This window comes from Gobio gobio (genome assembly GCF_949357685.1).
Source record: "Gobio gobio genome assembly, chromosome: 6".
Classification (NCBI taxonomy): Eukaryota; Metazoa; Chordata; class Actinopteri; order Cypriniformes; family Gobionidae; genus Gobio; species Gobio gobio.
Window position 1 is genome coordinate 17,353,772 of NC_137102.1, and position 25,014 is coordinate 17,378,785.

The following is a 25,014-nucleotide window of genomic DNA, read 5'->3' on the forward strand; positions in this document are numbered from 1 at the left end:
GGAGGTTTGGAATGAGCCGCCACATCCTCACACGGTTCTACACCTGCACCATAGAGAGCCTGCTGACTGGCTGCATCACCACCTGGTACGGCAACAGTACCGCCCGCAGCCGCAAAGCCCTGCAAAGGGTAGTGCGCACGGCCAGCTGCATCATCGGAGGTGAGCTTCCCTCCCTCCAGGACATTTATGTCAGGCGGTGTGTGAAGAGAGCTCAGAGGATCATCAGAGACTCTAGCCACCCGAGCCATGGGCTGCTCTCACTGATGCCATCAGGCAGACGGTACCGCAGCATCAGAACACGCACCAGCCGACTCCAGAACAGCTTCTTCCCACAAACAATCAGACTCCTTAACTCTTGACCCATCAGGATCATAACACACACTGGACAGAATATCACTCAGCACAACCCACTGTAGATAAACACACATTATATACACATTTATTTATCATACAGCATCTATTGCACTTTGGATTTCAATTTTTCAATCTGTGAATAATATTTTATACTGTACATTGTATATTATTATTACTATTATAGCGTAATGTATATTGTTTAGTGTATGTTTAGTGTATATTGTTTAAAGTATATGTATATTGTAAGTATGTGTATATTGTTTAAAGCTGTGAGAACTACACTCACATTGTGTAAATTATTTATTGTTTATTGTAGAGTTTACTGTGCTGTGAGTAATTGTGGGCGCATCAGTGTAATCTGATGCTGCTTTAAATGTTGTACATGTCATGTCATGACTACCATGTTGCTCGGAACTGCACCTAAGAATTTCACCTACTGTTGCACTTGTGCATATGTAGAGTGACAAATAAAGTGATTTGATTTGATTTGATTTGATTTGATTTGATTTGATTTTGATTTGATTTTTTTCCCCATTATTTACAAGTCATTGTAAAGTCAACTATAGTTGCCGCTTGGACTTTTGACTAAGTTTACAAAAAACTATAGATCTCTTGTAAGAATTGTTTTTTTTTGGATGATTCTAGAGACCTTCCCGATTATGTAGATATATATATGTCAACAAAAAATACTTATTAGTAACATGAAAATAACCTTTGTTTGGGAGGGTTTGTCTTCGTTATGCTTCCTGGAAGTAGGGAGTTGGCAGTCTCATGTGACAAGAAGGAAGTTGATACCTTTTTTTTTCTCTTGAAATCCTTCATTTGGTTGTTTTCTAGCGTGTCATTGAGATATAAAACATGGATACTATCTAGAAAAATACTTACAAAAGGAAAATGACAACTATACACTGCGGCAACTATAGTTGCCGGTGGGCTTAAATAGAACCGTAAATAGTAATACCGTATTTTTACTGCAAGTTTAGTTTACAGTAAGTTACTGACAAACTGCTGCCAGTAAGTTACTATAATTTCTACAGGAATTTTTTAACAGTGCAGTGACGGTACGCAAGAAAAAGTGACGGTACGCTACTGATTAAAATATAGACTGCGTACCCACGTCGAGCACTGCCTGAGATATTTAATCTGGACATCATCACACTTCTGACATACCCGCCAAAAAGGCTTTTTTGTTTTTGGTTTCTGAACCTCCATCAGTTTGTACTTTATACTCTTGCATTGAGTAATAGGCCTATTTACAATACACAAGTCAAATATGATACAAACAGTGCACAACGGCCTTAAAAGTTGCATAAATGTGGTTTTGCACTCAAAACTACAAACTACAATTTCAATATGTTTTTAACTGTTAAACAAAAAAAAACACAATAATTGAAAAGCAAAGTTTCCACGTTTTAATGTACTTTTAGGTGCAACTGGCTCACTGCCTGCACAAGTGGATATTGAGAAACCATGAGCAAACGATGATGGTGATGATGATGTCTTCTGTTTGCCTGACTCAACCCACTAGTGCTTCCAGGCCTCCTATAAAAAGCATATTTTCTCCTGTCTCCTCCTGACAGATATCCCTGGTGAATATGAACATCCTGCTCATCTCATTGCTGGGATGCCTTGGTAATTCTCATCTTTGATATTGTCGTCATTTTATTCTTCAGTTTATATTTAATCATTGTGTTTATCACTGATTGTTTCCTTTGCAGTTGTGGCACTGCCCTCAGCCAGTGCTCAAAAAGTCAAATGGTGTGTGAAAACACAGAATGAGCTGAAAAAATGCCAACACCTTGCCAGCAAATCAGCAGATCTTGAGTGTCATATTGAGCCTTCTGTAACTGACTGCATAAAGAGCATCCAGGTAATACAACGTGTATTATTTTACTTCACTCACCCTTGGGGGTTTTGTTCAGTCTAAACTATAGCATTTTCATTAAATTGTCTATAATTCACAGAATGGTGATGCAGATGCTGTAACTGTAGATGGAGAACATGTTTACTTCGGTGGACTCAAACCTTATGAACTCCGTCCTATCATTGCAGAGAAATATAAGAAAGGTAAATATTTTATTGTGGTGTTGAGAATATTGTGAAAGAAGCCCCCAGTGGCATATTGTTGCTGGTGTTTTTATTATTTAATGAAATGATTATTAGAATCCCTGGAGATATTTAATAGTTCAATGAATAAGATGCACATGATTTCAAACATCTTATTTATTCCTCATAACCTATAGACCAATTAATTGGTATCATTCGATCTAAGTAGTAGAAATATTGGTCTGTAGGCCTATTTAATTTATAGAATAATATAGTGCAATTCAGATGGATCTCTTTATCTGTCATTTTTGTCATTCATTATTCAGTTTTTCAAGTAAATTGTCAAAATACACTCATTTAAATGAAATACTTGACCTTTTTTAAATATAAAAATAAATAAATGATGATATCACGTGTATTTGACATATTCCCCAGTAGTAAGGCGAGATTGCCCCTTTTTATGATTTTCAATTAAATTAGCAAATGTTTCCATTTATTTCTCTTAATAATATTTTGGAAGATGCATCATCAAATCTGCACATGGTTTAATCATTTCAGTTTAGCAGTCATTTTTTTCCTGACAGATTTTTGTGTTTTTGATTCTGTTTGATTCCTCTTTGCTCCCCTTCTTCTCAAGAACGCTGTTATGCTGTGGCTGTGGTAAAGCGTGGCACTGACTTCAGTATCAAGGATCTCAAGGGAAAGACTTTCTGCCACCGTTGCCATTTAGGCATCTTTTGTACACACATTGCAAGACTGGTTGCAGACGGGATAATTCCCTGGGATGGTCCTGACGACATGCCTCTTATGAAGGGTTAGTGTGGCTCTATTTGGAGATCATATGTAGATTGCACTCTGGTATTTCCTAATATTGATTATTGTCCATGGCATATATCAGTCCACTCATCAATGCAACTGAAACAAGCGCCACTTTTGTGTCTCTCGTATCACACCAAAGACTCATACAAACGAAACTGCCGTCATCTTGAGTCTCAGTTATGTTCTAACAATAACCTCAGAGGACTTCAGTATGCTGTAATATTGTTGCAGTGTTTGTCTTGTTGCTATGCCAATTGTTTTGTACATGGACTATTACAGCTTTAAAATATATATACTGGGAAAATTATCAAATAATTGACCTTCAAATTATTTAAATTGTATTTTTATGTATTTATTTATTTGGCGAATAGTCATATGATAAGCTGGGATAATAATGCTGAAATAAAATAAAAATAAAATATAAATATTAGATTGAAAACTTAACCCTTAAAACAAGCTTAGTCCTAAAAGGGCTAAAATAAAATTAGGTGGCCCCCACTTATTTTAGGTGGCCTTAATTACTATGTACTTACATCAAAAAATAAGTACAATGTAATTATTGTGTTCATATTGTATTGCAAAACACTTTTGCTCATATTGAGGTGGGATACGGGTAAAGTTAGGGACAGGTGTGGTGGTATGGATTTAAGTTTAAGGGTAGGGTTAGGTGTAAGGGAATTGTCAACTGTGTAATTATAAATGTAACTACATGCAGCTATTTTTAAAAATGTAAGTACAATGTAAAAACATGTACACAATAAGTGCATTGTATCAAATGATTAATTTAAATGTTAGTACATAGTAGTTAAGGCCACCTAATATAAAGTGGGTCCAAAATTAATTAAATTAAAGCTAGAAATTTAAAAAAATTACAAAAGCATAACAAAATAGTTTGAACTTAAACTAAAATGAAAACTGAAAATATAACAAATAACAAGCTAATTCAAAATATGAATAAATAGTATAGTAACATAAATAATCCTAAAATAACACCGATAGATCATATTGGGATAATGATAAGCTTACTGTGCATGACCTTTGAGGTATTAAATGTGATTTTTGGTCATGTGAATTGTTTTGTAATTGATGTATAACTCAATAATGGGGCACTTTTTTTGTGTTCTCCAGCTGTGTCACAGTTCTTCTCGCGCGGTTGTGTTCCTGGAATATCAAAAGCCCAATACCCAAACCTGTGCTCAACTTGCCAGGGTGACTGCAGCTGCTCACAAAATGAATTGTACCATAGCGATGGAGGAGCCTTCCAGTATGAGCCTTCCACACTAGTACACTCATATTTCCACTGTCTTCTCTCTGTATAAACAACAATATAATTCATGCATTCTTTCCAGGTGCATGAAAGAGGGTAATGGAGACGTTGCCTTAATTTGCCACGATGGAATCCCAGGTGAGCGATATCTTTTGCCAAATCTAAAATATTATTGACTGTCACAAAACTGTTATTAGAATTATCGCAGGAAGTCAAGGTTGCTGATTTTCTTGTCTAATCTGAACTCTCAAGAGAATGAGAGACCGGACTACGAGCTGTTGTGCAGGGACGGCAGTAGGAAAAGTGTTGAGGATTATAAACACTGCAACCTCGCCATTGAGCCGGCCCGTGCTGTCATAGGCCGGAAGGATGCTGATTCACAGCACATTTATAAAGTCCTTAAACAGATTCCGGTATGTCATTCCAGTGGATACTGCATCAGTAACTTTTCATTTCGCCAAACTAAATTATTAATGAAGAAAGACCCTGTCATTGTTTTAAGAAAGGTTGATCTAGAGCTAAATATTTAACTCTGTAATACAATACATTCAGGAGACAATGAAAGCCTCTTTTTTAATATTCAACTATTGTACTCAACAGGATTCAGATCTTTTCTCTTCTGATGCTTTTGGGGGTAAAGACCTGATATTCTCAGACTCTGCTTTTGACCTGCTGGAGCTCCCTAAGATCACAGACTCCTTCCTCTACCTGAAAGAAGATTATTATGAGGCCATGCTTGCCCTTAGAGGTGTTACAATTATACAATTATTATACATTATTATACAATATCTGTTATACAATTATTATTAAACAACATTTATTTTAATTATTTAGCATTCATTTAAGGGTTAGTTCACCCAAAAATAAAAAAAGTGTCTCACCCTCATGTCGTTCCAAAGACTTTCATTCATCTTCAAAACACAAATGAAGGTGTTTTAATTAAATCTGAGAGATTTATGACAGTCTATGCAACTACCACTTTGACCCATCAAAAGGTTCATAAAGAGATCGTAAAACTAATTCATATGAAACGAGCTGTTTAGTCCAAATTTTCTGAAGAGACATGATCGCTGTATATAGTGAACATATTGATTTTAGGCTTATATTCACATATAAACATTGATCAAGCTCAACGGTAGATGCGTGCGAGAACAAATCTCAAACGTGCTGCGTAACACACAAGAATGAACCTCATTAGTTCAGATATGGTAAACTGTTTGTTTGTGTGAATTTATGTGTGCTATCTTCATACATCCTCTAAAAAGTGAGTTCTAAGAAATGCTATAGTATCATGTGTTTGCCCCATTTTAAGGCTGACTTGGGTGTCAAGACACGTTTGGGGCCTTGATATGAAATTCTTGACATTTACTTGAAAAACATGATTATATATTGTACTGTATGTATAATTTCTCATCAGTTGGTAACCCGCCACCTCCGTCTCCGGACCGTAAAATTAAATGGTGCACTATTAGCCACGCAGAGCACCAGAAGTGTGACATCTTACAGATTCCTCGTAAAGAGTGCACAAGGGCATCATCTGTGGAAGAGTGCATCCAGCAAGTCATGGTATTGTTGAGTCACATGGTTGAGTGCTGATGTTGATGTCAATCATCTTTACGTGCTGTCCACCTGTAGGTTAATATTCTGTTTTATTTACACTAAAGCGAAGAGAAGCGGATTTCTTTGCAGCTGATAGTGGCCAGGTATATATTGCTGGAAAGTGTGGTCTAGTTCCAGCCATGGTTGAGCAGTATGATGCACGTAAGAATGAACACTACCTCACATTTCATGAATCAGTTCATAAGCCACTTATTACTCAGAATTTACATTTTTGATAAAACCTAAAATACTATTCTCTCCTACCTTGCAGAAAGCTGTCCTGATGGAGGCAAGTATTGCATACTTTCACTTTTGTGAAGCTCTAGACTGCATTTTCTCATCAGTTTTCTGACAACAGTTTTCTATAAATACTGATCTGCTAATCCAGTCTCTAACTGGACTTTTTCTGTGATGTGCACAGAGGCCTCAAGTTTCTATGTTGTGGCGGTTGTGCGCAAGGGCTCGACTGTAACGTGGAATAAACTGCAAGGGAGAAAGTCCTGCCACACTGGCCTGAACCGAAGCGCTGGTTGGAAAGTCCCAGATGCAGCCATATGCGGCACAACACCTGACTGTACCCTATGTGAGTGTCACTGAGTGTGTTCTCACAGCTGGTTACTTCATGTTTTCTGTTGATTCTATCAGATTTAGTTCCTGTAATCACATAAAATAACACATTTTGTCTTAATTTCTCAGATAAGTTCTTCAGTAAAGGCTGCGCTCCTGGTGCTGATCCTGCATCAAACATGTGTGAACTGTGTAAAGGAAGTGGGAAGGCGGTGGGAGAGAAGGACAAGTGCAAAGCCTCTTCTGCGGAGATGTATTATGGCTATGATGGGGCTTTCAGGTACTGGAACGTATCCCAGACTGGAATGGAAAGGGAAATGTGATTTTTAGATCTGTATGCTGACTCCATAATCTCTCTGCTCTTATAGGTGTCTTGCAGAAAATGCGGGTGAAGTTGCTTTTATCAAGCACAGTATTGTTGGGGATTACACAGACGGTTAGTGTGGTTTATGTCGATTGATAAAGCTTCACACTTTTCAAAGTGTCACATTTATAAATATAAAAAAAAAATTCTGATCTGGTTCCCTCTCTGTATCTACTTAGGTAAAGGACCGGACTGGGCTAAGGATCTGAAGTCAGACGACTTTGAACTGATCTGCCCAGAAAAACCAGACACAACAGTCAAATACACTGAATTTGCTGCATGTAACCTTGCCTTAGTCCCGGCTCATGCTGTGGTCACTCGGGAAGATGTACGCAGTGATGTGGTGTCCGTTCTGAAGGAGGCTCAAGTGAGTTCATTGTATATTTTCCTAGGGCTTTCATTTTTCTTCTTTCTCATAATCTGAATAGAATCTTTTGAGATGTTGGTACTACAGGTTTACACGCAGAGATGTATAAAGTACTAGAGACACATACTTGAGTAAAAGTACAAGTTCCTTATCAAAAAAGTGACTTGAGTAGAAGTTGAAGTGCTCTTTAAGCACCACACTTAAGTAGAAGTACTAAAGTATTCAACATTTTTTGTACTTAAGTATTGCAAGTAGTTTATTTTAAAATGTACTACTCAAGTACTGAAAGTAAAAGTACAAGTATTGTGTTATGTAGTTATTAAAGAAAGTAGTCAAAAGTTTGAACATTATATTGTTTTTATTATTTCAAATGATTAAGCTAAAGGACAATCACAATGTTGGTAGGTAATTTTTCTACCTTTGTCATATAAATAACCTGAAAATACTGTAGTTCATTAAGATTAAATCTTACTATAACCACTCTTACTAAAAAAAAATGGGGTAAGCACACTTATATTCTCATCAAGAGGTGTTCTGAGTAAATGATTGTTTGTAACACTTTACAATATGGTTTGATTTGTTAACATTACATTAGTTAATGTAGACTAATAACTAACATGAACTAACCATGATCAATACATTTGTTACTGTATTTATTAATCTTTGTTAATCTTAGTTAATCAAAATACAGCTGTTCATTGTTTGTATATGTTACTTCACAGTGCACATTAACTATGTAAACAAATAGAGAGCAATTTGAGCGTAAGACCCTCGTGTTGTTTTAAAGACAGTGAATGCGCGCTCGCGGGGCTCTCTCTCGCGCGCTCTCTCTCTAACTCTCTCTCGCGCTCTGTCTCTCTCTCGCACTCTCGCGCGCGCTCTCTCTCTCTCATGCTAATGTGGGTTTGGAATGGAATGATTCATAACATTTTTATAATTGTAACGAGTAACGATGCAGCACATAAAAAAAAATATCGGAGTAAAAGTATTAAACTCATCGAAAATATGTACTGAAGTAAAAGTGGAAGTAGGAGAAAAAAATAATACTCTAGTAAAGTACAGATACTGCCTTTTAGTACTTAAGTACAGTAGTGAAGTAGTTCTACTTCGTTACTATACATCTCTGTTTACACGTTTTCATTACTTGTATGTAAAGCAGCATCTTTTGTGCTACTAGACCTCAATCTGTTTCTATATTTTGTCTTCAATGTCATTTATATTATGGCTGAATTCTCTCTCTCATGTTTCAGAACTCTTTAGACAATCTGTTCAAGTCAGAGGGTGAAAGAAACCTACTTTTCTCTGATTCCACTAAATGCCTTCAAGAAATTAAAAAACCTCTGCAGGAATTCCTGACTAAAAAGTACACAGACATGATTGAAAGGACCTACGCGACGCAGGGTGTACCAGGTATAGAATATGTCTGTGATTTTCTACAATGATTTTATAGCTGTGTCTTGTTGCTTTTGACTTATGAAATTAAGTGATTCATTCTAATGTTTATCTTCACAGATCTGGTGAAGGTATGCACTTTGGAATGACAGCAAAGGTGTAACGACCGCTCGAGTCACAAGAGTTGAAATTGGGGTCAGATTAAACTGTGTGATGTTGAATGTTTTAAAAAAAGACAGTGTCACATAACACATTTGAGTTCCTAACAGAAATACACATCAACTTTATGCCGTATGATCTTTGTCTGATACGTTTCGCCCAACTAAGAATCTACATCTCTAAATCACTCTATTTCTCTTTATAAGTTACCAGTATGAGGGAAACATGATGTTCATATGTTGCAGTGTCAGTATAAATCATATGATCAAACACAAGGGCAGCATTGCTGGTAAATCTCACACTCAAGAACAGAGATGGATGTGATTAGGTTTCTGTTTCATTACAACTATAAATAAATAAAAAATCTCAAAACCATGTCTATGAGTGTGTTTTATTTTCAATTATAGTCAGGCAAACTAGAAGGCAACAGTATAACCAATTTTGGGATAAAAAATGTATGTCCACACCCTCTACTGGGGGAGCTGTGCAATAAATGTCAAGTCGAGCATTATTATAATTTATGTGGGAATTAAATTGCATTTCTCTAGCAGGGCCTGCTGCAGTAACATAAAACTTTTGTGAACTTTCTTACAATAACCACAACACACATATTTCACACAGCAGATTGCAGGACATAATACAGCACATAACATTATAACCGGTGACAGTACAGAGCATAGTGGAAAACATTATAAAAACAGATTGAAAAGTGTGGATATGGATTTCTGAGATTTTGATGGATGGAAAGATGGATGGATGGAACACACAGATACCTGCAGAAACACAGACCTCAGGCTCACCTGCCCAACCTCCAGAAGCTGATCCAGATGTTTTCCTCCCTATGAACTCAAATGGAACATTTCCAAACCCACAAAATCTCTTTCCACATCAAAAAGTCACTGCAAAACAATGCAGCACAACAAACCAAGCCCACCAGATCATAAGAGACTTCACAGCATACCCCTCATGTGTTATAATTTTGAAAATAGCATTTTGAAAATGTATAGGCCTAAAGAAATCCCACCAAATAAACTCAATTATAACTGTTGGGGTAACAGCTTAGGACCAATAGTGAAAAATGAAAACCAAGAGTCAGGAGTGTAATTAATTAAAGAATAATTTACTGAAGAATAGTTTGCAGTTTCATCAGCAGAAGCCAGCTTCAAGTCTCACAAGGAGTTCGTAGGCCGCGCTCCCTCTACCAGCCTACCCGCCTATCGTACATACAATTTCTGAACAGTTATACTGTTTTCAAGGTCTAGCCACGTCATTACTGCAATGTGGATTATTCTGATTGGCTCAGAGAAAATGGACAGTCACTGTAAATTTCCACACAAGGATAGATAGCAGAGCACATCACTAAACTAGGTAGACTAGTTGTCGCCCCATCACTATAGAATTAGATCATTGTTGACCTCTGAGGTTGTTGAAAGGCGTCTTCAGGTCTGGTGTCGTGTGCAGAAAATGTCCATCTTCAATATTGGGCCTGCACAGATCATGCAATGCACACACACAAAAGCTCCCTAGAATCACAGCTCTCCCAAGGTTGGAGAGTCTTAACTAACTATGAACAAAACACTTCACCAAAGCAAGCTGATACTGTGTGTTTCTCTCTCAGAGAGAGGTACAGACAGGCCAATTCTTTAGTGTTTCAGTAAAAGGAAATATAAAATAAAATAAAATAAAAATGAAAATAAAATCCATATTTAATCTCTGGAAGCCGGCACCACTCAGAGACCAAATACCAACTTTAGAAAATATAAAGGAAGAAACAATCATTGGTCCTCTTGATTTAAGCAAAATCATAACTGGAAAGAATCATTACATATATATATATATAAAAAATGTAAAAAATGTTTTTTTTTTTGTTCAAAACACAGATCTTTTTCAGGTACAAAACACAATAGTGGCCTGAAATTAAAATAAAAAGTAAATAAATAAAAATAAACCACAGAATAGTCCATCCAATTGCATTCAGTATATAATACATCCTTCAGTTTACAGTCTACATACATGTACCATCTTAATTACCTCACATCCTATACCTTTCTTCTTCAAAAATAGAACCAAACTAGAACATTCATATCATCCATCTCAATCATTATTTTCACATACTCAAGAACCTGCTATTTCCATCAAACCCAACTTTTCACTCATCATCATAGCCCACATCATTTATTTACACCATAAATGAACATAACCATAAAAATAGTTAATGTTTAAACCTTTTCATCAAAATTACTTAATTATCACTTCGTATTACATTCAATCAGCTTGTTCACTCATCTTTATCTTGTTGACATTATGCTTAATTCATTCATTCATTCATTCATTGTTTATTTATTTTGGTCATTACAGAAAATGTTCCATAATTAATAAGACAAAAACAAAAATATTAAAAAATATAACAAAAGAAATATAACAAAAAATATACATAACCGAAAAAGGTATGCAGAAGCTACTGCTTATTCTGCCCACCCTTTATTACATATTTATCTATTTTATTATTATTTTTTTTCCTAATGGATTAGATTAATACAATATATAGCGTTACATAAATGTACAATGTTAATTAAAAAAGATCATATATACATTTTAGATATTCCAACAATAAATGTAGTATTGCATACACCAATTATTTATATTATAATATAATTATTTATCACCCTGTTTTTAAACATTTTCTTAAATTTACAAAAAGAATTACACTGCTTTAAGTCCATCTCAAAATCATTCCATAGGTTTACCCCTTTGACAGATATATACATCTATTTTTTTATATTAGTTCTTGTCCTTACTTTTTTAAACATATGAATTCTATACTGACTTTCTCTTATTTCAAACAGCCTCTGAACACAATTTGGAAGTAAATTATTATATACATTTTTATACATTGTTTGTGCATTATAGAAATCAATTAAGTAAAAAAAATTTTTTAATAATTTATTTATTTGACAACATTTAGGTTACTTATTTAGGTTCGTAATAGTCAAAGTGTTTTATAATCCTTTTTGCTCTTTTTTGTTATATATATATATATAGTGGATTTAAATTGGTTTTATGTGTGGCCCCACACCTCCACACAATAAGTCATGTATGGAACTATGAGCGCACAATACAAAATATATAGTGAGCTTTCATTCAAAATATGTTTTGTTCTATTTAATATTGCAATTGATTTTTATATTTTTCTTTTTATATTATTTATATGTGCTTTCCAACATAACTTATGATCTACAGTGGGGATCGAAAGTTTGGGCACCCCAGGTAAAAGTTTGTATTAATGTGCATAAAGAAGCCAAGAAAAGATGGAAAAATCTCCAAAAGGCATCAAATTAAAGATTAGACATTCTTATAATACGTCAAAAAAAGTTAGATTTTATTTCCATCATTTACACTTTCAAAATAACAGAAAACACACAAAATGGCGTCTGCAAAAGTTTGGGCACCCAATAATATCAAGTATTTCCTTTTCATCAGCTTCCCTTATAAATATTGAAGTAATATCACTAGAAATGTTCACTTCATCTACCCTATCCTCGGTTTTCTGCTCTACAACCTCTTTTGCTAAATTATATCCAATATTTACAAAATACTCATTGAATTTATTGACAATATCATTCACTTTATAATTCTTGAATCGTCATTTACAAAATAATCTGGGTAATCTACTTTTCCAGTATTATTTTTAATTATACTATTTAGTATTTTCCATGTTTCTTGAGTATTACTCTTATTCCTATCCAATAATGTATAATAATAGTCCGTTTTGCTAAATCTTATAATGCTTATTCATTTATTTCTATATAACTTATATTTATTTTCTGCTTGTTTTGTTCTAGTTATAATAAATGTTCTATATAATGCATTTTTCTTTTTAAATGCCCTCTCTATTCCCTTAGTAATCCATGGTTTGTCCTCATTTTTGCGCTTCTTTACAATCCTCTTAGACAAACAATGTTTATCATATTGTTTAATTATGATCAAAAAAGCATCATAGGCTCTATTAGGATCTTTATTTACATAAACATCACCCCAATTTTTTTTTATTTTTTTTTATTTATCATACTCAATACCCAATTATTAATCCAATTCACCATGTTATTAGTAAAACATTCAAAATCATTCATCAGGGTTTTCTTTAAAGTACTCTTTTTTATTTTTGTCTTGTCCATAAAAACTCTTCAGTTGTAAGCTCCAAGGGCCAGTTGTTCAAAACATTTAATCTAGAAATCCCATTTTTTCCTATTCAGGATCAGGTAATCCGTTTTACTTTTATGCCGATTTTTCAAAGCAACATTGGACTGGATCAACCTGATCCAGATACACAGTTTTAAAGATTCTCAAATCTGGATTACCAGTGCTCTAAATGAGACAACATATCACAATGTGGGCTACCAGCTATGTAAAGAACAGGTAGATGAGCCAACATGGGGTCACTGTAAGTGTTTCTTATTTATAGAGGCAAAACACAAAAATAACATAAACATCCACTTCCATTCATCATTTCTTTTATGACCCCTCATCTAAGCCACAACAAATAAAAAACAAATAACAAATTAATAATGTATTAACAAATACATTCTGGATATTTTGAAAACGTCTTAAAAAAATAAAATGGCTAAATGTCCAATAGTTAACAAAATAAAGAATGTTCAGGGTACTTCATCTGAGGAGAGACCAGCATTTCCAAGCCATACTTTTAGCAGGCGGATCTGAAGTTTCGCTTTGGTTTGCTGCAGTTTGGTCAGCTTGATTTGTTCCTCTGCCAGGAGTATCTGTGCTTCTGCTCTTTCAGTTTCTCGTTTAAGAAGTGATTCATAGGCACCATCATTATTATTCGGCAAAGGACGCTTCAAGCCTCTTTTCTGAGCTCCTGTGACTGCTTGCTCTACCAGTGAGGATCCAGGTTGTTCTTCATTAATAGGGCTGAGATCCAGAATTAATGTTTTCTCTGCATTAGGAGGAACTGGCTCACTTTCCTCTACAATCGTAGGCTCACCATCCCCTACAACACCTTGAAACCTGTGCAGGTTTCAGAGTTCTCATCTCCAATAATGTCCAGAACCATATCTGTGTATTCACCTTTCTTAAAGGGTTTGTTGCCTGTTTGGGTTTTTTTTTGCTTCAGCAAGGTCTTTTGTTGCTCTGGCCCTCAGATTCTTCCATCTAAATTTCACTTGCTCCAAGGTCCTCTTCTGGCCAGACCCCATTGCATTTACATTCTGGGTGATTTCAACCCAAATGTCTTTCTTCCTTTTTTTCGTCACCATTCCACCCGCAACAGAGCTTCCTACTATTGAAGCATAATGGCACTTAACACCCTCCAGCAGTGCATGGGTTTCTGCAACAGTGAAATTAGGTCCTTTTGAGTCCATGGTTCCACCTCATCTGTTGTAGTGAACATAGTATTTAAAGGCCTTGGGCATGATTGGTTTAATTGAACACAAGCCACAGCACATCAGCCAATTGGTGTGTGGGTTTTGACAGCCATCTTATATTCAGTCTTTCTCGGAGGACTTAGAGAGAGGCACTGACATGGCAGGTAGCCTATTGTCCATCGCTACCACCGTTTTGGTGGAAGAGGATACCGTCAAAGGGTGTATGTTGAGCGTTAATTTTCTAACAAATGCAGTTCACACAGATTTTCTCACAAATGCAGTTCGCGCAGATTTTCTCACAAATGCAGTTCGCACAGATTTTCTCACAAATTCAGTTCGCACAGATTTTCTCACAAATTCAGTTCGCACAGATTTTCTCACAAATGCAGTTGAGTAACTTCCTCTTGCAAAACAGCAGATGGTGCTTTGGGTCAATTTGCGCTAGCCCAAGAAGCCCTGAAACATGTTTTCAGCTGATGAAAATGAGCAGTGAACAGCTGAGTTTCTGTTTTACTGTGGCTATCTATTATTAATCTTTTTGAGATTTTCACTATGCCAACCCTATTTCAATAAAAAAATAAATCATAATAATTTAAAGATAATATTGTTTATATGTAATATGGTATCAGTGCAAAATTAGTTACATAGTAAATTAGCTAGGGCTATTTTTTTCTCATTAAAAATGCATCCATCCTCCATACCATTTATCCACTGTAGTGTAACGGGATATAACAAATAATTTACTTTTATATAATTTGTACACGTGATGATAACATTTTTGTCGCAGAGAACATTCAAAATAATGTAAGGGTGTATCGTATCACAATATATTGCAATACTAAAATGCAACAATGAATTGTGGATTAAAGTTTAGACAGATTAGTTTTGTATGAGATATTTTAATGTCGCATCAAATATGGTAAATCCTAAAGGGCACAAATTTGAGCTTTCATTTTTTATTAAATATTTTTAATAAATTAAAAATAAAATATATTTTAAGCAGAGTAGGCTGTATTATAAGCAGAATTATGAATATTTATTGTCTGCTGTCACCATTTCCCGGGGGAGAAGGACCAAGCCCATCCTATAAGTTCACATCTGATGCAGTATCAAATTTAGCACTTAAATGAACTGTGTTAAAAGTAATAATTAAAAACTATAGCCTACCATTTGAACTATTTTGGATTTGATCAAAGTATTGAGGGTGTATTGTACTGTATTGCAAGATCACTATTGTGTATCAAACTCAATTTTGAGATTAATTAATTATTACATGCCTGAAATCTGCTGTTTTGGAAGAGGACGTTGCTCAACTGCATTTGTGAGAAAATCTTTGCAAACTGCATTTGTGAGAAAATAAAGCTGAGAGATTGTAATTGACAGGTATTTGTATGGACTAGATTTGGTATTTGTTCAAAGGTAACATGCAATTTGTAGGATCGTTTGTATTTATTTGTGAAATATGATGTAATTTTCTCACACATTTATTATTTGCAAAACACAGTACATATATTTGTTACTTCTCTGTGTTTTCACTCAAACTGACCTTTGTATTTGCAAATCGCTTTCTGTTTGTTTGTCAGTCGAGTTTTCCTTTGCAAAGCAGATCGTGTTTGTTTGCAAAATGCTGGATTTATTTGTTTAATTATGGCACAAAATTCACTCCATACTACTGCCTCTCATAAATAACATGAAGACTTCACAAAGCAAGTCTTACAATTAACAGCCTACACGAACACCCGTTTGATCAATCTGCAGTGTAAAACAAACAAAATCAAACGAAAATTACAACAGAAATGCAAATTAACACATATTTGCAAACATAAAAGTGAAATAGGCTATGTTCTGCAATAATATTGGCATGTTATGCAACTCATCCTCATAAATAATATGGTAAACAGAACGAAATAATGTACAAAACTGATATTCTCGTCAATGTGTCCGTCTGGCGGAGCAGAGATCCAATTAGATAGACAGATAGATAGATAATTAGGGAGATATATAGATAGATAGATAAATAAATAGTTATTGTGTATTAATTGTCCAGTGGGGAAAGTTGTTTTCATCGTAAAAATGTCTTCATTAGCTATGGGATCATGGTATTCATGCATATGTCTTTAGTTTGTTTTATTTTTGATAAAATAACGTATGACGCAGGCCTACGTCTCAACCATTCAGAAAACTGCAAGAAATTACATTTGCACTGAACTATTTCCCATATCCACGTAGATAATAGGGATAGGGATTAATAGGGATTCCCCAATAATTGCCGCCAGTCTCTCATCAAGAGGGGTCAGCTCCGGTGTCCCCTTTCCCCCACCCGTGGCAGACACACTCTGGCGATGGAGCGCTAGACGCTTTTTTTGCCTCAACTCTGATGTCCGACCATTTCTTTTTTATTTTGGCCACGGTCCGAGGTTGTGAGGCTACAGCATTCTGACGCAAATCCTACGCAAAGTTTTATAAATGAGGCCCCAGATTGCCCAGACCAAGCACAAGTTTTTTTTCTTTTGGGGAACATGCCCAATACTATTGGGGTTATTGACTGCACTCATGTGCATATCCAAGCACCTCATGAGAAGGATCGGGAGTACATCAACCGAAAGGGGAGGCGCAGCATCACCATCAACATCCAACTTGTGGGCGATGCTGACCTCATCATCACAAACTGTGTCATGAAGTGACCTGGGTCTGTTCATGATGCACATATCTTTAGAGAGAGTGCTTTATACAGAGAGCTCCAAACCAACTGACCGGATGGCATAATATTAGGAGACGGTGCCTATCCACTCCTACCATGGCTGATGACTCTTTTCTTTTCTTGCAGCAACCACACCTGCGCAGGCACACTTCAACACTGCTCATTGCAAAACAAGATGTGCAATTGAGCGTTTAAATGGAGTTAACTACTTAACTACTTGCAAGTGGAACCACAGGGAGCATGCAACATACTTGCGTTGCGTGTATCGTCCTGCACAACATCGCTACCAGGCGCAATGTCCCTCTCTCTGTGATGATGTTTATGATGCACCTGAACCTGTTGAAGAACCAGACCAATTCTGGCGTTCTGTCAGAATGAGGGACTGACTGGACATAAATAAGGGATGCAATTGTTAGACATTATTTTTGACAGACTCATCTCTGATGATTGTTTCTTTGACATTAATATACCGTGATGAATGACAAAAATTGAATACATTATTTTTGTTTGTTATTGAAATCTGTTTGGGGGATTATTTCATGGGGACAAGATCATTTTTATGTTTATTTTTACTTTTACTTTACTATACTCAATAGCTTGATAGCCTTTGTCTACTTTATCTACTTTATCACTGTTACAGCGGTTACACAAGTCAAGTGCAAAATATAAATAAAAGTATATACACTAAATTATACAAGTGTATTATTTGACCAATTTTAAAGTTTTGCTACATTTTCTTCCTGGAATCCACCTTGAAAACCTACCTCCTGTTGGGATCAGGATAATCCTGTTTTTTTGGATCAAAGTGATTCAAATCCTATTGACAAGTTTTGAACAACACAAACTGAAGGTTTGATCCAGATTAAAACTAGGATTGGATTCTGTGATCTAATCTGATTTCAGATTCCTTCTTTCCCTTTTGAACAACCCATTTTCAAGATTTGATCCAATCCGATAACCAAAATCCGATCAGCTTACCTTTGAACAACTGGCCCCAAATGACCAAAATCTTTAAAGGGGGGGTGAAATGCTGTTTCATGCATACTGATCTTTTTGCACTGTTAAAGACTTGGATTCCCATGCTAAACATGGACACAGTTTCAAAAGCTAAGGTGGACGTTTGATGGGAGTATTTCTTTGCCAAAATTAGTACTTCCTGTTAGTCATAAGTTTCGGAAAGTTTTTTTCGATCATGGGTCCGCTTGACGTCAACAGGGCGGAATTTCCTTGTATGGGCCGTACGGACAATTCTACCGGAAGAGCGCGCGCGCAAGAGAGAGAGAGAGAGAGCGCGTGAAAGCAATAGGCTACGCCCATCAAAGCGCTGGCTCGTACAGATGGAATTTGCTTTTCCGGATCAGCAACTGAGTTGCGCAAATATTTATGTCTGTTCCCTGCATTTCAGTGCTGATTGTTTTATAAACAAGGCCCAGTTCGACGACGGCTTTTCAGATCGCCTAATACTGAAGGATGGAGCGGTCCCAACGATAAAGGTCCCAACGTTGGAACCGCAGGTTTGACTGCTTCAAATGTCTGTTTTTGCCTATGCCCATCAAGTAGCCCAAACATGATCACGTATTGATCAATGGAGCATGCGATGTATAGTGTGTGTACATTTGTTTAGCTGGCCACTATATGTGTATGTTTGTGTATTGTAAAAGCACTCCAAACAACAATACACAAAGAGTGGGGAAATATGTTGAACTAAATAAGCGCACTTCTTCATTCAAATGCGCTACTATTCCATGTCTTTCTATGTAAACACTAGCCTGACGCGCAAAACCAGTCCGCTTACTACAAATCATGTCTACACAAACCACGCGTAAACACACACACACACACACACACACACACACACACACACACACACACACACACACACACACACACACACACACACACACACACAAACACACACACACACACACATTGTAACACTCGCGCTTGACATGGTGTTCTAAATAACACAAGCCGCTAAACATATTATATAGTTAGTGTAACTTATACCACATAGTCGACGTCCTGCTCTAGTCGTTTTTGCTGCTGCTCCTGTTCAACTTCAGCCTCTGGGTCTGATTCCGGATCATAGATGTATGGCTGTATCTGATTAAAAGCCATTTTTTATGTTGAATAAAGCTTTTCCCCGCTTTTAGGGATGACGCAGCTTTCAGACGCACTCAACACAGTAACAGCGGCGCGCGCTCGACATTCTTTAGCTCCGTCCACACGATACGCCCCCAGCCGCACGGCTTTTTTCGGAAAGACTCGGAACAGCGCATCTTTCTTTTATAATTATAATAAAAATAAAGACTTTTCGGAGATATGCAGGATGCAATGCTACTCTATAGGTACTCAAGATTGACATGAGACTGACTGAAACTGAGTGTCCCCCCCCCCCCCTTTAACCTCTTAATTCATGTAATTTGGCAGTGATACTTATCAAATCCTCACTAGCCTTATCTTGCCACTTACACCAACATTGTTATAACTTTACCAAGAACTTACACATTTTCATAATCTCCCATATCACTTTATAAAGTATTCAAATTTGTACTATAAGTCATTATCAATGTCTTTAAAGCCGTTTTAAAATGATTTGTTTATATTTCATATATACGGTATATATTAACAAAGAAAATCTATCTTTTGGGGCTATTTCTCTCTCATTTTTAACTTGTCACATTATTCCTCTATCAGTCTGCAGATGCCACAAAATATGATCCTTATTGTTTCAGTACTTATCTCTACTGCTCTGCAGAAACCAAAATATTATATTCCTCTTATCTCAATCCCAGTCACACAGAAAGACTTAAAGTCACTTGCTTCTTTAACATGATTGTGGTTCTATATAAATCAAAATGAATTCATCACTATTTTAATGGATAAAAAAAAAAAAGTACAAATAAAACTTTTCCTTTTAGAAGTTATCTCTTTGGTCACCCTCCGGCCTTTCAAAAACTTGAGGGAGTCTCTGGATAGTTTAGATAGTGACTTCAGCCAATTTGTCACTTTGTCTCTGCCGTCAAGTCTATAACATTTACATTTACCATTTATAATCAATTGACATTATTTAAATGTAGGCCCTCAGTTGAATTTAGACAAGGGTTTTTAACCCTTGATGGACGGCAATCTTTAACTTTACAATTCCACTTTAACTAATCCAGAGAGTAATTCAAATCATAAATGACAAAAGTCGGCATAATTACCAGTAACAGACAGAGCAGGATTTCAATCCACTTAAAGCTCGTCCCGTGTTCTGGATCATCTTTTCACCAGATTCCTTCAGAATTAGCAGTTTCTCTAAAGGTTGTCGTTTACCTTAACCCATCTGTAATGGTCAAACACTCATTCCAGAGGTTAATGACACCCAATCAGGACAGAAAAGTTCTATGAACCAACACATACAAAACATAAAGTGCAGTCACACCCACACACACAAATTGCTCATTCTCAAAATTTGCTTTTAGTGTTAACTCAAAAAATTATTTAATCTCAGCTTTTACATCTGCTCATTATTAATTTGTCTCTACAAAAGTCAGCTGGATTGTTTTGTTTCAGCTTTAGCAGGGCGATAACAAATGAGTACAATCCCTGGTTCCACAAGCAGTCTCTCTCTCTCTCTCTCTCTCTCTCTCTCTCTCTCTCTCTCTCTCACCCAGATAATCTTTTCAACAGTCTTCTAAGACTTTAACTATAATGTTAAATTCATTAACCTTTAATCCTGCACAAAGTTTAGAAATCCACAAGTTTAACTTTCAAATTAGAACTATTATAATCAAATAAGTTAAGCTGTGAATAAATTTAAATTGTCTTTAGTTTAAATACTTTGTCATCCAGACCTCCTCTCTATAACTTCAAAAGCGGTCCTCATCTTTAGGCGCCACCATGTCTCTGAATTATCCTATGCCTGCTGAAGTAAACTCATAATAACCTGATCACAGTTTTCCTGATACAAATTAATACATTTTGTTCTGTTCTCCACAAAGTTAATGAAAATAACAGCATGGTCTCAGCTGGCTCTTGAAAGCTCCTTCCAACCATAGCTCTTTTCTTCATGTTGTTCCTATGGCATTTAAAACAAGCCATCCAATGAATGCGGTTTTTGGGGTGAGTGATATGGAGGAGCATACCTGGGTCAGTATCTTGTCACAGCTCTCCCTTATGACGCTGCTGGCCTCACAGACATCTGCTCTTCTCATACCTATCTCACATAAAAATACTCCCCTTTTTGGAGGTGCCCAGTGGCGGCGGTAACCCCCATGACTCAGGCCATAGAGAATCTTACCCGTTTTCGGAAAATCAACTCATGCACACTGGTCATCGCTTGAGATCTTTGACCCTCAACAGGATCAGATATTTTCTGGAGCCTTTCGGAAAGTGCATTCAAGAGTCACCAGAGCCATTTGGTCTGCTTACATGAAGACAGGTTAATTATAACACAACTTAATCACTAAAATCCGTCATACTTTTCAAAGACGCAACCTAACAGTGTGTGGATTACACTCAGTGGCCCTCATTTATCAATCTTGCGTAGAAACGGGCGTATATGTTGGCGTAAGATTATGCTTACACTCCTCTCACCGCCTGATTTATGAAGCTGTGCGCACCTCTCAAATCCAGGCGTACGCAAAACCTGCCCTTGATAAATGCCGTGCTGAAAACGATCGTCATTAGAATAACACGCCCCTATATATTCAAGTCTCATGCCTCCCCCACGCCCTCATTTTACGCCATGGACACTCGGAAGACGGCAATGAAGCGAAACTTCTCTGACGTGGAGATCGAGACCATCACCAGGGAAGTGGAAAAAAAAAGTTTTGTTTTATTTGGGAGTTTAAAGAGTGGGATTAAAGGCGCCCACAAAAAGGTGTACGGTGGAAATCCAGTTTAAATAGCTTTTTGGATGAGAAATTACCTATCACAATTAATTATTTTACAGCACGTGTTTTGAAATAATATGCATTTAATTTCGTATCACATCACATGTATTCGGGTGTACAATAGTAATGATGATGTGATGTGGAGTACCATTCATTCACATTAATATAATTGCATGACAATTTGTTAGATTCTTATTATTATTATGATTTGTATTATTAATGACGCTTATTGTTATTTAGAAGAAGAATTTCGTTATTATTATTATTTATTTTATTATTATTTAAAAGAAGAAGAATGTCATTTTTATTATTTTGTCAGTCAGAATTATGTTCAGTTCCAGTCCGTGCGCAGCTAACCGGGCCTAACCAACGTCAGGTAAAGCGCACAGGCTCGCAACTGGAGGAATACATATCAAATGCTTTGGTAAAGTCACACAAATTAAACATTGAAGTCCATGTTGCACAAAAATAAACACTTAAGTTTATAATTACTTCCCTATTCGCACGGGATGTGGGGAGCTCTGGTGATTTGTAATAATTGCAGAGAACGTCTGTGATCTTAATCCCGTGCAAATCGGCCATGTCTGTAATATGTAAAGTAAAAATTCCCCCGCAAATGACCTACCATATTTCGCCGAACACCGAGGTCCTGTGATAATATTAGTCCTGTGCGAATCGGCATCTATTTGGCCGGGATTAGGCGGATCGTATATAATTTTTGCAAGGTTTTTGTGTCCTGTGCGCATTTCTATCTTTATCTTTCACGAAGAATGGAGCTATAGGCTGCATATAATGCGCACCGTTATGACTTCCCGTGCGGCCGCGCGGATTATAGACTACTACTTTCACTTTAGAATGAGCACAATTTGGGAGTAGCCTAATTGCTTGAATGGTGTGTTTAATATTATTCTTAATGAAAAACACAAAAACAGAACAGTACAATGACAACTCGCTTAAATGGCAACAAGTCCTCCAACTCATACGACCACTAAGATCGTTTGCACCATCCCTTGAATACGACCCACTGGAGCGTTTCCTAAATTAGCGCCCCTAGCGGCAGAAGGATATGACACATAAACGTTCGACTGATGCATTGTGGATTATTCTCATCTTCGCGGCAATCGAGGCCAATTCAGGTATGTTATCAGCGAAATTTTATCATGTAAAAATGTAAGAACAAAACAACATGTAGTCAGGGTGCTTTGTGTACAACTAAGGTGAACTTATAGTTAGGGGCCAAGCACCGAAGGTGCGAAGGCACCTATTGAAACCGTTCCCGTTCTTATTATTAGGGGCCAAGCACCGAAGGTGCGAAGGCACCTATTGAAACCGTTCCCGTTCCTATTATTATTAGGGGCCAAGCACCGAAGGTGCGAAGGCACCTATTGAAACCGTTCCCGTTCTTATTATTATTATTCATCTTCTTCTTCTTCTTCTTCTTCTTCTTCTTCTTCCGCCACGAAGTCTATGGCAGCCCATAGAACCGTATGGTAAAAAGTTGTGAAATTTGGCACACTAATAGAGGACAGTCTGAAATGTCACCGTAGCAAATTTGGAGTCTCAAACTCAATCCCTCTAGCGCCACCATCAGTCCAAAATTTGACTCATGTTTATGCTAATAACTTTTGAACCATAAGGGCTAGAAACAAAATTCTTTTTTCAACTGATTCCTTGGCTCAAGACGATTCGATTGCACCCTATGACGTCATTTTCCGTCATAAAAATTTTCCCGACATTTTTAATTTTCCGAAAAATCTACTTTTACGAACTCGTCCTAGACGGTTCATCCGATTTGCACGAAAATTGAACCAGATCATCTTCAGACCATGCTGACAAAAAATCTTGCAAATCAAGTTGATTCGTCAAATCATTTGCGATAAACGCGCAAACAAATTTTACGTAGCGGTTGCAAAAACACTCTTAAGGCAATATCTCCGCAACGCTTTATCGTATTCAAACCAAACTTGGTACATGTCATCACAAGCATGACTTGAGGCAACATACAGCGTTTCGGCGCAGCGCCACCTACTGGTCCGGAGATACGAAAAATTGCTATTTTTGCTTATAACTTCTGAACTGTTTGTCCAAAAATCATAAAAGTGGTCTCGTTACATTCAGGACGGCATGTCGAGTCGTCTGATATTCAATTTTACCATATCGGCCATTTTGGCTGTCGGCCATTTAGAATTTTGTCAAAAAATGCTATATTTTACAAATGCATTAGTATATTGTTACTAAACTCGGTATGTGACTTCCTTGCTATGCCCTGAAGGTACTCAAAAAGTTTTAGGGCAGTGCCACCTTGTGGTCAAAAGATATAACAAACTTGACAAAAATGCTAATAACTTTTGATTAAATTAGCCTAGTATATTGAAACTGGTCATAATAGAGTCATTGGCTCATGCCGATTCAATTGCAACCTATGATGTCATTTTCGGTCATGATAATTTCCCCGCCATTTTTAATTTTCCAAAAAACCTACTTTTACGAACTCGTCCTAGACGGTTTGTCCGATTTGCACGAAAATTGAACCAGATCATCTTCAGACCATGCTGACAAAAAATCTTGCAAATCAAGTTGATTTGTCAAATCGTTTTCGATAAACGCGCACACAAATTTTGCGTAGCGGTTGCAAAAACACTCATAAGCCTATATCTCCACAACGCTTTATCGTATTCAAACCAATCTTGGTATATGTCATCACAAGCATGACCTGAAGCAACATGCAGCGTTTCGGCGCAGCGCCACCTACTGGTCCGGAGATACAAAAAATGGCTATTTTTGCTTATAACTTTTGAACTGTTTGTCCAAAAATCATGTCTTCCGCACCATGCTTTGAAGGTACTCAAAACGTTTTGGGGCAGTGCCACCTTGTTTTCAGAGGTTATAACAAAATTTACAAACATGCTAATAACATTTGATTAAATTAGCCTAGTTTAATGAAACTGGTCATAATACAGTCATTGGCTCATGCCGAGAACAGAGATACTAATTTTTCCATATTTGGTCAAACATCCTGTCCTCAATGTTCTTATTTGATCAAAACCTACTTTTTCAAACTCATCCTAGACCGTTTGTCCAATTTCCACCAAAATTGAATCGTATCATCTTCAGACTG

The 25,014-nt window shown here is 36.6% G+C and overlaps 1 protein-coding gene and 1 pseudogene across 2 annotated transcripts; both read left to right on the plus strand.

Annotated features, from left to right (window-relative positions):
* The first annotated feature begins 1,880 nt into the window (after positions 1-1,880).
* LOC307127329 (serotransferrin-1-like) lies at positions 1,881-9,308 on the plus strand. Its single transcript, XM_079818473.1, has 16 exons — positions 1,881-1,986; positions 2,073-2,224; positions 2,319-2,421; positions 3,038-3,214; positions 4,348-4,483; positions 4,569-4,624; positions 4,739-4,899; positions 5,087-5,234; positions 5,904-6,052; positions 6,151-6,247; positions 6,474-6,668; positions 6,782-6,932; positions 7,021-7,088; positions 7,196-7,383; positions 8,634-8,793; positions 8,896-9,308. The coding sequence occupies exons 1-16, from the start codon at positions 1,950-1,952 to the stop codon at positions 8,922-8,924; spliced, it is 2,007 nt and encodes a 668-aa protein (XP_079674599.1). The 5' UTR covers positions 1,881-1,949; the 3' UTR covers positions 8,925-9,308.
* Positions 9,309-16,781: 7,473 nt separating this feature from the next.
* On the plus strand, positions 16,782-17,402 carry LOC307128512 (putative nuclease HARBI1; annotated as a pseudogene). The gene has a single exon. The product of its transcript is annotated as a putative nuclease HARBI1 (transcript).
* Positions 17,403-25,014: the final 7,612 nt, after the last annotated feature.